This window comes from Quercus suber, unplaced genomic scaffold (assembly GCF_002906115.3).
Source record: "Quercus suber isolate HL8 unplaced genomic scaffold, Cork oak 2.0 scaffold_231, whole genome shotgun sequence".
Classification (NCBI taxonomy): domain Eukaryota; kingdom Viridiplantae; phylum Streptophyta; class Magnoliopsida; order Fagales; family Fagaceae; genus Quercus; species Quercus suber.
This window is the reverse complement of record NW_027069688.1, coordinates 620,211-636,145: the sequence shown is the minus strand read 5'-3', so window position 1 is coordinate 636,145 and position 15,935 is coordinate 620,211. Positions and strand designations below refer to the sequence as shown.

The 15,935-nt window shown below is 35.6% G+C and overlaps 1 protein-coding gene and 1 long non-coding RNA gene across 2 annotated transcripts; one reads left to right on the top strand and one right to left on the bottom strand.

The window, feature by feature from the left end:
• Positions 1-1,376: 1,376 nt before the first annotated feature.
• LOC136070391 (uncharacterized) lies at positions 1,377-7,962 on the bottom strand. The gene is made up of 4 exons (XR_010631637.1): positions 6,385-7,962; positions 6,135-6,302; positions 5,558-5,593; positions 1,377-1,601 (listed from the first exon to the last, which is right to left on the bottom strand). It is a non-coding gene; the product is annotated as an uncharacterized LOC136070391 (long non-coding RNA).
• LOC136061259 (G-type lectin S-receptor-like serine/threonine-protein kinase LECRK3) lies at positions 2,992-5,759 on the top strand. Its single transcript, XM_065780290.1, has one exon. It carries the CDS (start codon positions 3,004-3,006, stop codon positions 5,407-5,409), a length of 2,406 nt encoding a protein of 801 aa, XP_065636362.1. The 5' UTR covers positions 2,992-3,003; the 3' UTR covers positions 5,410-5,759.
• Positions 7,963-15,935: the final 7,973 nt, after the last annotated feature.

Here is a 15,935-nt window from a genome sequence, read left to right as displayed (position 1 = left end):
TCCAATAATCCCTCTAATGTATCTGTAATGGAAAATAAAAGGGGGGTGAGATAACTCAATAAGTGGAATTCACTAACATTGGGGTGTGGGAACAAACCTTTCAAATAAATAATTTTTACAACAATTTCATAACTTGTAACTCATCAATATTTATCAACAAATACTTCATATATAAAAAGAAAATATCTTTATATTGTGAGCCATCATAATACATATATCAATACAATCACATAAACAATTTCCTAGGCTTTTCTCGTGGTCAACATTTACGCCCCGTTGACAGGGTTGTGCTATCCCCTTTTTGGGACTAGAACCTCCTTTTCATCTCCTTTCTTAAGGACGGTTCCCTTGGAACCTAAAAGTGCACTTCCTTGCTAAGGAGATTGCTTTTTGGATCCTTAATCGTATTCTCCCTTGCTAAGGAGCTATCAAATGTGCACTGTCCCCTTTTCTAGGACCGTCCCTTGCTAAGGACTAGCTGCAATATGATTGTCCCTTGCTAAGGACTAGATACCATATTGAGCTTCTATTCACGACTTGCCATAGGTTTCCAAAACACATTTCAATATACTCACAAAAATAATCCATTTCTAATTCTCAAAAATATAAAGATATATTCACGCATACAAGTTTAAATAAATTCAGGTTGTCCCACAAGTTTTTCATAAAAGGAATAGTAAACGTGCACATCAACTATTTATAAAATATCAATTTATACATAGAATATCAACATACTTCTTTGATATAAAATAGTTTAACAATCGATATTGTTTTGGGAAAACCCCCAAAATTAGTAAACACCACTTACCTCTTAATTGCAAAATAAAAGGAATCAATCACCCTTGAGTCACAACAATTCAGTAGAATTAGAACCTAGTAACACCAAAAAATAGGTTCATCAATACACAATTTCCCACTTAAAATAAGTTTTCACACTTAAACAATTTTATCCTAGACAATATTGATTTATCCAAATTCTCTATTCATTCACTTAACTATCTATTTCACTCTAATATTATATCTATCCAATCTAATATTGGAAGCCACGTATTGCCTTAATTTGTTGCTTGGCATTCCATCTAGATGCCACTGGATGTCCATTGACTCTAATATTATATATATATATATATATATATTCAACTTAACATTGAAAGCCACGTGATGGCTTTAATCTGTCAATCTAGTGCCTACAATTTTTCCTTTGATATATTGCTAGGGTAGGTTTTATGAAGTCAAGCCTTTTTGTCCTATTAGCAACTAAAGAAAATTCAAGCAAAATTTCTCCCTGAGAACGTGGGATGATTTCTATCCCAATACACTAATTCTCAAAAATATAAAGATATATTCACGCATACAAGTTTAAATAAATTCAGGTTGTCCCACAAGTTTTTCATAAAAGGAATAGTAAACGTGCACATCAACTATTTATAAAATATCAATTTATACATAGAATATCAACATACTTCTTTGATATAAAATAGTTTAACAATCGATATTGTTTTGGGAAAACCCCCAAAATTAGTAAACACCACTTACCTCTTAATTGCAAAATAAAAGGAATCAATCACCCTTGAGTCACAACAATTCAGTAGAATTAGAACCTAGCAACACCAAAAAATAGGTTCATCAATACATAATTTCCCACTTAAAATAAGTTTTCACACTTAAACAATTTTATCCTAGACAATATTGATTTATCCAAATTCTCTATTCATTCACTTAACTATCTATTTCACTCTAATATTATATCTATCCAATCTAATATTGGAAGCCACGTATTGCCTTAATTTGTTGCTTGGCATTCCATCTAGATGCCACTGGATGTCCATTGACTCTAATATTATATATATATATATATATATATTCAACTTAACATTGAAAGCCACGTGATGGCTTTAATCTGTCAATCTAGTGCCTACAATTTTTCCTTTGATATATTGCTAGGGTAGGTTTTATGAAGTCTAAGCCTTTTTGTCCTATTAGCAACTAAAGCAAATTCAAGCAAAATTTCTCCCTGAGAACGTGGGATGATTTCTATCCCAATACTATAATTCGGTCAAACCAATTTACAGCTATATATATATATATATATATACAATTCCTATTATAATATGTAATCATCCTAGCCAGCTTTCCCATCAATATAGGTGATACGTTTAGATGTTATGAGCAGTTATTTTACTTGGTACCAAAAGAACAACTGCACAGACCCATGTGAGGACAATTACTAGCCATAGATTAATTCCAATTCTGTAAATCTTTCAACTTCCAAAAAAATTCAGCAAGACAACCATACCTGAGATACTTTGCACAGCCGTAGAGAAGAAAGGAAACAGCTCAAACATGTGTTGCGGCTAAAAACAAAAAGGAACTTCTTTATGTACTTACACGTGTAACTTAAAAGGTAAAAGGCTAGGGTTATCAAGGCCCATATATTTACTTATGCCACTTCACTTGGGCTTCATATTCCATAGCATTTATTTTATTTTTAATATCTTAGGCCCAATTCAATTTAATCCATTTAATTGTAGGCTTCCTTATAATTTATGTATAATAATTAAATTGGTGTCAAAATTTTGGGGTGTTACAATATCTGTGAAGTGTGACCACAAGAGAGTACAATTCGTGGCATCATAAGAGTTGTGGTGGGTCATCAATAGTGGTGGTGTGGGGTAGACGGCTTGAAAATTCAAATTGAGATGCTTCTAGGAACCACGGGAGTGACATGCATTGCCCAGTAAAACATGAGAAGAGACAGGCATATATCATATCATGAATTGCCTACTAATATGATATATTGTAATTGGTGCATAATAAAAGTTATGATATATTGTAATTGGTGCATAATAAAAGTTATGTCAGTGATGGACCATGTCATATAAATGTTACTCCAATTATAAAAAGCCATGTCTACAAGCTAAAAAAAATAAAAACAAAAGGAAAAGAAAAGCAGTGAAAAATTAACGTGTTTTATACCCTAGAAGGCTCTGTCAGAAAATTGTTATGAAAGCCCCTTATAAAGTGATTTATATATCCTTATCTAGATTCTCAAAGCACTTAACAATGGTTGTAAGGATAATCATTCCTTGTGTTCTAATATTATTTTTGAATTTCTATGGCCTACATGCCCAGATTTCTCCCAACATAAGCTTAGGTTCCAGCATCACTGCTGGATCCAATGCTTCTTTGCGGTCCCTCTCCGGTGATTTTGCATTTGGATTCTATGCTCTCCAAAGCAGTCTCTACCTTGTTGGGGTCTGGTTTGACAGAATTCCAGAGAAAACACTTGTCTGGTCAGCCAACCGTGACCACCCGGTAGAACCTGGGTCATCGATCCAACTGACTAGTGCTGGAGAGCTTGTGCTCGCATATGTTAATGGTAGTAATCTAAAAATATATAGTGGAGCTGCAGCAAGTTTAGGCACCATGGAAAACAATGGAAACTTCGTCTTGAGAGATAACAGTTCAAGAGTCCTTTGGCGGAGCTTTGATTCACCAACGGACACACTCTTACAGGGGCAATCTCTAGTTGAAGGCCAAATGCTCTATTCCAATGCAAAAGGAATTTCAAATTACTCAACTGGGGAATTCAAGCTGGAAATGCAGACCGATGGAAATCTGGTGCTCTCTGCCTACCATTACTCTGATCCTGGTTATTGGACCACACAAACCTCTGCAGACAATGTGAGCCTAAAATTTGATCGTAATGCTTCCATGTACCTTGTCAATGGCATTAATGATGTCATTTACTCTATAACAATGAGCACTACGAGCCCAGTTGAAGACTACTACCACCGAGCAACAGTTGAATACCATGGCAATTTCCAACAGTATATTTACCATAAAAGAAATGGCAGTGGATGGAAAAGGGTGTGGAGAGCTGGTAATGACCCTTGCTTCGTGACTTCCATATGTGGCCTAAACGGCATGTGCACTTCATCGGATAATGAAACGGTGAGCTGTAGTTGCTTACCAGGCTATATCCCGTTAGATCCAAGTGATGTGTCTAAAGGATGCTACCAGGAAAACGTAGTGAATTACTGCACTGACCCTTCAATGAGGAACTTTAGCATGATGCTAATTGAGGATGCTGATTTCCCACCTGATGCCTATGAGGGAGACTTGGGTCAAGTGAGAGATGTAAATGTGGAGGGATGCAAGAAGGCTGTAATGGATGATTGTTATACCTGGGCTGCTTCATGGGTGGATTCTAGATGTCTCAAGAAGAGGATGCCTCTGCTAAATGCAAGAAAGAGTGCTTCCACCAAAGGTAGTGTGGCATTTATCAAGGTACCGAATAAGAAGAGTGAGCCAGGTCTTCCAACAAAAAGGAAGAATTTTAATACAAGGGTTCTATTGGCGATTGGCCTTATTACTAGTGCTGCTTTTGCTTTGTTGTTTGGAGCACTTGCCTTGTACTATCATCCTGCAATTCGAAATGTATTGAAGAGAAAGAAGCCACCAAATGCGAAGACAATTGGAATTAACTTTCGAGAATTCACATTCCAAGAGCTGCATGAAGCGACAAATGGGTTTTCTAATATCCTTGGTCGAGGTGCTTCTGGAAGAGTTTACAGTGGAAGTCTAACTTTAGAGGATACGAAGATTGATATCGCAGTGAAGGAGCTAAAGAAAGGCACTGAGAAAAGTGAGAAGGAATTTACTACAGAGCTCAAAGTTATTGGTCGTACGCATCACAGGAATTTGGTAAGACTGTTGGGATTTTGCGTTGAGGATGATCAGAGACTTTTAGTTTATGAGCTAATGCCAAATGGAACATTGTCACAATTTCTGTTTAAGGAGGGGGAGAGACCCACTTGGCTTCAAAGGTCAGATATGGTGCTTGAAATAGCAAGAGGCTTACATTACTTGCATGAAGAATGTGAGGCTCAGATCATACATTGTGACATCAAGCCTGAGAATGTGCTGCTTGATGTCAATTATACTGCAAAGATAGCAGATTTTGGGCTATCTAAACTTTTGGACAAACAGCAAACTAGAACTGATACTAATGCTAGAGGAACAATCGGATATATGGCACCAGAATGGCTAAGGATGGCACCTATAACCTCCAAAGTGGATGTTTACAGTTTTGGTGTACTTTTACTTGAAATAATTTGTGGAAGAAGGCACATAGAACCGAGCCGGGTTGAGGAGGAGAGTGAAAAGGATGATCTAATTCTTTCAAATTGGGTTTTAAGCTGTGTGATTTCAGGGAAGTTAGAGATGGTGGTGGGTCATGATCCAGAAGTATTGAGTGATTTCAAAAGGTTTGAGCGAATGGCCTTGGTGGGATTATGGTGCATTCATCTTGATCCCATTCTCAGGCCCTCTATGAAGAAAGTGACACAAATGTTGGAAGGAACAATGGAAGTTGGGATCCCACCGCAGGTCTATGATTATGTTTAAGACAATCGAACTTACTAGTTTGTTGATTGTTTGTATTTGGCTTCCACATGTATTTTAGGCCAAGCTTACTATGAGCCTGCTTTGTATGCTAGTTAATATAGTATGATTAAACATGAGATGATAACATGAAATAAGAAGAGATATTTACCTGGGGGTGAGTGGGACCGACCAATACATAGCGAACCTACAAATATGGCCCATACGTTAGCCCATCTTGTATGCAATTGACTTGGACTATAAAGTCCATGTCATCTGTTGTGTATAGTTACTGGGGCCTATTACTCAAATTTTCATTGATAGATTTCATATTAAGATTTAACTAATAAATTAAGTTTTAACTTAGTGTTGTAGCCTTTGGATAAATGATATTTGGAATTTCTATTTCTGTTATAGATATTTTTATGGGTTGTAAGAGATTTATTAGATAATTAATTTATTTGGAGTTTTATTATATTTTTCAGTTTAGTGACTTTAATTGAGAGCTGCTAGACCAATGAGTTAGTCATGTACCTAAATTTGTGTGTTATGGATTTGGTGACAACCTGCCCAGGGAAATTCAAACAACACCCTCTTCTTGTTTAAATCAAGATAGATAGTGAAATCCTGGGGAAGTTGGACCTGAGCCCAAGGATGCCAATTCATCTAAAGGTGAACTGTTGTAAGTACTTGCAGCAAATGTGAGCACAACAAAATTAGAAAAAAAAAAAGGGGGTTGAGCATATTACTTCAATAATAATGTTGTTAATGAAGTGCCTCAATTCTTGAATAGACAATCTCTTCTTGGTCTTTGCTATTCGGTTAGTTGTGGACCATCTAGCAACCTGCAGAAGGGCATTCTCCAGAGGACCCTTCACTTTTAAAGTTTGAAAGCCAGAATAATCATAGGTCATAAACTGCAAAAACAGGTTCAGCAGTCAGTAGGGAGATTGCCAAGTAGAAAGAATTTCAAAAAGAGTTGAACTCAACAAGCCTTACCCTTCACACAGGCACCAACTCTCACAACCCTTTGGAGCTCTTGAAGGTGCAATGGAAGTACTGCAAAATTTGGTGGAAAAGTGGCATATGCAACTCCACCCTATTCCTATTAATGTCTTCAAAGTAGGGAAGGTACGACAAGAACACCATATATTCCTTGTGCTAATAAGTGCACTCCCCAACATGAAAAGCATTAAGGCTTTGACACACTGAGCCACTCCCAAAGTCGAAATTGGTTGCAAGTAATGGGTATAAAACCAGGTTAGCTGTGCCCCATCACCTTTCACCAAGGGTGGCAGATTTCCAAGTGCTTGCTTAATGGCTTTCTTGTTGACTCCAATGTCATAGTCCATTCTCAGGCACGGCCCACCAATCATGATATTTTGAAATGACAGTGAATACTTCAATCATAAGGATCACTTCAACCAAATGCTGGAAGTGCAAGGTGTTCCTTTGTGTCCCAAAAAATGCCCAAGAGCGCTCAAGATCATAAGGGATTTATACTTCTTCATAGTTGGATGCCCACCATCCTTCAAAATTGAATCCAAGAAATGACCAGAGCCCACTTCTTGAATCTTTCATTCAATGGTGGGTTGATTTTGGCCCACCAACATAAGAGCTTAAAACAAGAGCCAAGAATACAACAGGAGTACCAAGATAAAACATCATCCCAGCAAGGTTGTTAATCTCAAGCAAACCCCTCTTGTGCGTGATATATGTTCATGGTTTACAAAGTTTAACATGTTTGATGCACATGTATATCTTGAGAAGGCTGAAAACAACATGTGTGCTCCCAATAACCTGGTCATATACAAGGCATTGATTCACCATTGCATGAATCATGTCTCAAGTGGAAAGTCAAACAAACATGTCATCATTCATTTCCACCCAGCTAAAAAACACATGCCCAAAAGTAAAAAAGAGTCAAAAGACTAATCCTGTTCAATTCCAAGCTTAAAACAAACCACAACTGTAAGCAAACACGTTAACACTCCACATAACTAAAAAGCCACTTCATTGAGGCATTTCCACAAATATTTAGGTAAAATGAAAATCACAATTTCCAAGAGGCACTAATAACACACATGTCAAGTCCATTGGGTCCAAATCATTCCAAAAGGCACAATACAAGTCTCATACTCATTCAAACACAAGCGTTGGACAAGGTCACAAATGATATCCAAAAGGCATCCTTGGCATAACCATAGCCAAGCAAGCCCATTGGTGTCATGCCATTATCAATTCAAATTTCCCACCCCACCCAAAATTTTCATTCAACCTCCAATTCAACTTTCCCAGACCATACCAAGCATTTTTCAAGAAACAACGATAGTCAAATTCACAAAAGAACCGGAAGTTGCACTCATTGACTCCTTTCAACAAACACAATGTGTGTAAATAATCCAGGAAAAAGAATTGAAGAGAATTTCCATCACTAAAGCTTGACACTCGTTACAACTAATTCAAAATCCAACACATCAAGAACTAATCACAACAGCCAAGAAAGGAAGAAAATTGCAACTAAAATTTTGAACTAATCACAACAACAGCCAATAAATGAAAATATCAGGAAAAATACATAAATTCGAAGAGAGCTGAAAGAATAGTAGAATACCACTTTAATCCAATAACCCAAGCCAATACCCAGCCCACCAAACAAAAGAAAGAAGCCCAAAAATTCATTTAAACTAATGGACTTATTATGGACCCAATGGTTCTTCCAAAACTCCAAAAATTTTCAAAGTAAAAGAAAAGAAAGTCCAATAGCAAACAAAATGCTGAATATGCCCAATAATACAAAATGATCTCTAAATTGAATTTAACAAATTAAAGAATTAAATCTTCAAGAGAGAATTTCAAAACTCAATTTTTATTTTTTGCAAAATTCATTACGAGTCCAATTGTCGAAAAATTATCATTCAATTTCTTTGATTTCTCCTTTGATATTAAAGGTTTTCATCTACTATATATATATATATATATATATATTGTTCATGTTTTCTCAATTCTTTAGAAATTCTCATTTTGATACTAAAGAGGTTCTAAATTCCTTTGCATCCATAATTTGTTTTGAGTGATTAACTAATCTCTACTAATGAATTACATCGTCTTTGTTATTATTATTATTATTTTCAATATTAGTGCTCACTCTCTTTTATATGTTCCACTAAAGAGGGACATATGTTGTAACCTCCTATTTATGAGCAAAAGTGGTGCAGGCAAAATGACCATTTCACGTGTTTTGGAAATTTTCAAGTGGTTTCGAGGAGACAATGACAAAATGTTTATTCCTCTTATGTTCATGTTCATAGTAAATTTATCATAAATTTAAAACATGAAATCCTTCATAAATGTGAAAGAAATAACAACCTTGTTACTGAAATAACTAATATCTAATAAGTACTCAAAAATCATATCACATTAGCTCATAATTTTTTAATAGTTAAAATTAAGGTTTTGATTGAGATTATAGAAAGGAATAATTTTCACTCATCAAAGATTAATCTCACAAGTTTCACTCCCACAAAATTATTAAAAAAAAAAAAAACTTAATAACTTACTTGGCTAATTATTAGGTGTTTTTGGAGCACGACAACATAGTACTATCTTGTATTATATTCGTGGCAGAGCCCACACCTAATTTTCCAACTTACCATCATTTTGCAGAAAATTCAGGCAGTCACAGTGCACCTACTCATAAACCTTCACCGCGCGAACCCACGAAATTGAGAGCCAAAAACACTCATTTCATCATCCAAAACACCACTCTTTCCTAAAATCACTCACCTAAATTCATTCCTTTTGTCCTTTTCACTCAATTGATACAAATTCCAGTTATTTTAGCATATCATCTATTCTCAGCAATAAAGCATTTCAGCACATCCAATAATAACAAATATAACAATAGCACAACTATTCCATGGAAGTCATTGGGAGAGTACGTGGACCTGAAGATTATAGGAGCTTTGTGGTGATGGTTTTCGTGATTGTGAGGCTTGGACAATCAAGTCATCGACGTAGAAAAATCTACCACTCAAACTCATGCAAAATGAGTGTGCATGCATTTAAGTAACCTTTAAACTTAAATAGTTTGTGCTGTTTTCCTCATTCCAAAAATGATTTGTTTGGATTTAGATTTGTTCAATTGATTTATGTTTGTTAGAAATACTATGATTGTATTGTTTATTGCATTTTTCCAGGATATTCTGTACATGAGATGTTTTATATAGGAATAGAAGCCATGCGTATAGTACAAGAAACCTAAATTGTACCTAAAACCCAATGGACCTATGCACATTAACAATGTTTTTAGGATGTTAATGAATTCATTTTTCATGTGGTATGAAAATATCGTGACATCATTGTAGGATGATTTTTACTGCTCTTATCACTATGATTTCTAGTGCATTGCATTAGGATTTGATGCGGTTAATTCTCAGATTTTGTGTGTTTAGGATAAAAGTTAAATGTTGTTTCAGTTAAGATTGAAATTAGTCACTCGAACTCATGTCATTCATGCATTGCATCAGATATTTCCACCATGCTAACTTAGTTTGGCATCGCATAAAAATAACAAAAAAGAAAATATGGTTTTCTTTCTTATATATCATCAACGTGTCATATAAATTAGGTTCATATATTTGAGAATTTACATGAATGATAAAAGATTGACTAAAAGAATGGAAAACTTAATATGAAAATCCGACTGTTTAGGGATATTTGTGAAATGATCTCATGAATCATGTAGGAATCTAATCTAGATTTTGAATTTCAACTTAATTTTAATTTTTTTTTTTAATGACATATAATATAATTACAAATGAATTTCTAAATTTAATAATAACTAATAACACATAATAAATATTATAAATGGTTTATAAAATAATTTCTTAAAAGATATTCCAAAATGCACAACACATTGCGCAGAGTAGAGGAATGCATAGAACAGAATGAAACATAACGATTTTAGTCCTTCGAGTAGGGAAAAGCATAAATTTACACACACACACACACTCACACAACTTGGCACGTGCTAATTTAATGACCATATACGTTAACACTATACGACATGTTGCTCGTGAAATCTACTGCTTGTAGTTTAGTGTTTTATTCCTTCTTCTTTTGTAGCTTCTTGTTCTGCTGAGTCTTCTTCTTCTGATCAACATCAGTCACAACAACTTTGTTACTTTGATGAGGGTATTTCTCGGCAGTCTTGAAGTGTCCTGTGGCCTTGATCTCGCGGTNTCAATGACCAAAAGTCCAAACTATATCTCACACAACAAAAACAAAGCTCTGTTTCAGTGACACTCATGGCTTCAACCTTCACTGTATTGTTTTCACTTCTTTTCCTCCTCTCCATCCCAAGAATTCTCTCTCACCCCTTGGACCCCCTCACCCCCTTAGAAATAAGACAAGTAACCAAAATTATCAAAGGAACTAGGGTGGGCTCGTTGGCAAACCTTACCTTTCAATATGTAGGCTTAGATGAAAAATCCTGCGAATTTGTCGTAAGTTTATGATAAAGGATGTGGTTCCTGCAGTTTTCACTGTGGGATGGTATGGAGAGAAAAGCATGAGTGGGAGGGTTGTTAAGGTACTCTTTTTCTACAAAGGCGGCTCGCCTAATGTTTGGGTTAGACCTATTGTGGGTATTGCTGTACTTGTGGACCTTGATAAGATGGTGATTGTGAAATACTCTGATAGTGAAGCGGTACCAATACCAAAAGCTGAGGGTACTGAATATCGAGGTTCAAAAATGAGGCCACCATTTGCAGCTGAAACAAAGCCTATCACTGTTGTCCAGCCTCACGGCCCCAGCTTCAAGATCAATGGTCACACCCTAAGGCAAACAATAAGGCCACACAAAATTGTAAAACTTTAATTTTATCTATCGCTGAATTGTCAAGTTTTGATTGAGTTATAATAAAAATGTTGTCAATGCTTATCTCATGTTAAAGTGTCATTACACTAATCATAGTCTGTCATCTTAATAACTTTTTTTTTTTGTGGGGGGGGGGGGGGGCATCTTAATAAGTTATGACAAATTGTTATGTATATAATGTTGTTAGCCAGATAAGAAATAAAACATATTAATGGTTGTTTATTAATTAAAATTGAGGATTTCAAAAAATATATTTTGAATGTTGAGTTTCAATTTTTATAAAACAAGATCCTTTTCATTTCAAGTGGAATGAAAAATATCAATTACATAGTTTAAGCATTAAATATATTCTAGATCTGATAGTGTACAATGTGTCAATTATTCAAAATTTTATATAATGTGGCATTGGATACATCTTTGATGTTGCAATATTTAGTCTAAATCATAAAAAAGATTCCTCTTAAATGGAAATGATCTAAATACAATTTTTATATGGTATATACAGTTGGGCAGACTGGAATTTACACCTTGCCTTTGATGTCCGATCGAGCTGGTCTTGTTATATCTCTAGCCACAATTTTTGATTCCATTGAAGATAAACATCACCAAGTCCTATATAAAGGCCATGTTTCTGAGCTATTTGTACCCTACATGGATCCCACAGAGGAATGGTACTATAGAACATTTTTGGATGCTAGAGAATTTGGGCTTGGCTTGAGTGCTGTATCTCTTCAACACCATACAGATTGCCCAGCCAATGCAATCTTCATAAATGGGTACTATGCCAATCAGGATTGAGAGCTGGTAAAAGTTTCCAATGCATTGTGTATTTGAGCGATATGCAGGCGACAGAGCTTGGCGTCACACAGAAAGTGTGATTTCAGGGGAAGTGGTATGTGATTTTCAAAACACCAAAGTCTAAAACCTTCCTTCCTCCCTCCTTCACACCCCCCCCCCCTTTTTTATATGTGACAATGTTGTGAATACTGAAAAGAATGGGTTGTGAATAGTGAAACAATTATCAAATTGGCCTTAAGCACTCAATCATACAACACCCTCATTTGTTTCACAACCAACCCATCATTCTCATCATCACATTAAGTTTCACAACAAAAACTCAAATCTTCAAGCTCGAGGCAGAGTACATTGCTAAGAAATTGACTAATTTAGTCACTTGAACTAAAATATTGTGATTTGAATCTACCAAAACTCCCAATCCATCCTACCTCTTTTATTGCAAACAAGTCATACTTAAATGAATTGTTCTTCCATTGCATAATATAGAAGGGGAAGAGATTTGGAGAGAGAGAGAGAGAGGAGGGTTCTTGGAGTTGGAGTGGATGAGGTGAGACAAAAATAGAGGATTAGTTTAGATAGGGCTGGCTCAATATATTTTGGAGCGTAAGGCAAAAATTTTAAGAGGAGTCTTTTTATATCTAAATATTAACTAAATAATACTTATTTAACTTTTAATATCAATTTTTTTTGTTTAAAATCAAATTTTATTTTTGAGATACAAATTTACTAATTAAGTTTTTATATTCAAACTCTACTATTTTTTTTTTTTAATTTGATAATTTGGCTAATCCACATAATATTTTTTTGTAATATAGTTGATCTCAAATAGGATCTTATCAAAATATGTGTATATATATATATGAAAAAATAATTTTTACAAACGCAATTGTGACATGCATATATTGTTAGAACAATAAACCTAATTTATTAAAACATTTTTATAGCTTCACTTAACCTTTATTAGAATCTACAACAACTTCATCCTTAACAATTAAAGATGGGTTAACTAAAAATCAAATTAATACAAAAAATTTTGACTTCAATTGTATATAAAACATAAAATATAAAGAATAAAGAAAACTGATTTACCTTAAATATAACTTTTGATTGATGATAAATTTAGGGGTAAAGGGACAGAGTGGGTTTGTCAAGAGATACTTTTAGAGTGAAAGAGCAAAATGGATAATATGGAGTTTCTTCCAATTTTTTTAAGACCACTTTAAAAAAATTATAAAAGATGTCATATATATATATATATGAAACATATTTTATTTAGTTAAGTTGCCATGTATAAAATTGATATTATAACTAGAATTATGGGGCCCTTTCACATTTGGGGACTAAAGGCAATTGTCTCACTTGCCTATATAGTTGAGCTATCACTAGGCTTCGGGAGAAGAAAAAGGTAAAGAGTGGTACAAATTGCAAATGGAGAAGAAGAAAAGAAGAAAAAGAAAAGAAATAGAGTAATTAGCAATTAATGGTGGAGCCAAGATTTGAGCAAACAAAGACAATTAATGTTTTGACAATTTTTTTTATTTTTCATAAAAGTAATATCAAAACATTCTTAAAATAGATTTTTAATCAATGTCCCAACAGCACTCGTTAATATTTCTCTTTATTATTATGATGTGCTAGAGTATACAACAAACAAATATACGGGTGTGGGAAGAGGGGAGGGGGGGGGGGGGGGGAAAATTGATGTTTAAAACTTAAGAGTTAAGACTAAATGGTTTGTATTATTTGATATTTAGTATTGTCTTGTTAATCTTTTTATTGTATGATGTTAAATTGATGTTATATGATGTTTAAGACTTAAGAGTTAAGACTAAATGATTTGTATTATTTGATATTTAGTTATTTATTTATTAGAATTGACAATTTTATGTTCTACAAGAATATATATAAATTGTTTTTTAGGAACCCCGAAACACTCTGAAACGGTACGCCGAAATCGGCCGGTACCGAAATATTCCATTCCACTGGAGAAACCGAAACGGGTTCCGAAACGGTATTAATAACTTTGCTTTTCGGTAATAAATGCAATATAATACTTTCTTTCAAAGACAGTTGTTTGTTGAACCTCGTAAATACAATATAATAGTTTCTTTCGAAGATAGGTGGTTGTTGCACTATCGTGCTTTGATACCTCAAAAATAAAACAAAAGCTATCAGAACTAAAGGTCGAAAAATATCTTGATATCAATTCACATGGAGTAATTATTGTGTAGTCAGAGCATTGCTCTCTCCTATAACCATAGCACCCACCCCTTTTATAAGTGAGGAGGGAGTTATGCTCCCCAACTACTCAATAAATTTCCATAATGTCATTAGATGGATTCAAAACTAGACCACCTTTGATAAGAATGAACTTGTCAGTGATGTTCGTCAGACGGAGCTAATCCCTTCCCCTTCGGTACTGTGCACACCGGTGTGGTGCCTGCCACAGCGCCTCCGATGCCAAAGTTAGAATATTGGATTTTCTTTGTAGGAAAAGTAGAATGAACCAAAAGTGAGTAAAATAAGCAATCTATATCTCTTACCTCTTTCGTGGGAGTGCATGGGTTTTATATCTACTCTCATCGTTCCTAGCCGTTGGAGGAGTTATGGAGGTCTTAATGCTCCATTGAGTAACGCCTTAAATCTGAATAATGAGGTATCAATGTCTTCAAACGGTTCACATAGCTGGAAGTGTAGCTGTTCAGTTGACTGCATTAAAGGGACTGAAGATCCTCGTCAGTACCGTGATCTTCTGCGCTGCTCGTCCTGTGGATTTTCTCGTCCGTACCAGGACGATCATTCTTATAGATGGCTTCGTCAATGCTTATTTACCTCGTCAGATGCCCCCCGATTCTGTGTTCGTCGACTTAATGACGATCACGGAATATGAAGGGTTACATGATGTAAAGTGACTCTTGGGGTTCCGCTCCGTATTAAGTGCGAAACGGCGGCGCTTCATAGATCGTGGCCTACGTGGCGGGTGCTGATTGGGGGCAATTAATGTTTGTGGTAATGCAACTATTGGGTTTCCCGCCGACTTTTCCGTTTTTCGAGCCTTTCTTTTTAACTTCCTTCTCTCCTCATTCTTCTTCTTTACTCTTCTGCCATTTTCTTCTAGTTTTCTCTGGCTATTTCTCTTTGAGCAGATATATTGGCCAAGCAAAGTTTTCCCGCCCTGCCATTGATTGAGGTATGCTCCTTTTTCCCTTCTGTTTCTCTTTTCCTAGTCTCTTTTTATGCTCGCAGCACTGTTCCTGATTTTCCTATTGTTTCTGTTTCTTTTTGTTTTTGGTTTTTCTGCAACTTAGTTGGTTTTACGGTCTTTTTCTTTCTTAAGTTGGGTTTTTCATGGTTGGTAGTTCTGAGGTTAGAACTGTTTGTCCCTCAGTTTCTTTTTTCTTTGCGCGTTTAGGAGGGGCTTTAGGCAATTTTTCTGATTTTGGGGATTTTGTTTTTGAGGGTAGTGGCCTTAGGGTGGTGCTAGTCGAATTGTTGCCCTTACTTAGGCAATCAATTGATTAGTTTGAAGGTTTAGTGAGTGGGAAGAACATTATGTCCGAGGTTAGATCCAGCGATCTCGAGACTGGGTTGTCGTCCAGTGGCAATCCAGTGGAGGGAGATAAGGACGTTTCTTCCCCTCGGGTCGTTAGGGCTTTCCATGCTCTGGAGGAGGTTTGTGGTCTAGACGCAGAGACGGTGGCTAGGTTTAGGGATAGGTTTCAGTTCCCGGAGAGAGTTAGAGTTCGTCGTCCTACTGACGAGGACAGGGACTGTCACTTCTTCCCAGGTGAGGTGTGCTTTTATGAGGCTGCCTTTACCTATGGACTTAGATTCCCCGTCCACCCCTTCTTCATGGAGCTCCTGGGCTATT

Excerpts from the sequence above, each read along its gene's own strand:
- LOC136061259 (XM_065780290.1), top strand. The coding sequence starts at position 3,004 with ATGAAAGCCCCTTATAAAGTGATTTATATATCCTTATCTAGATTCTCA.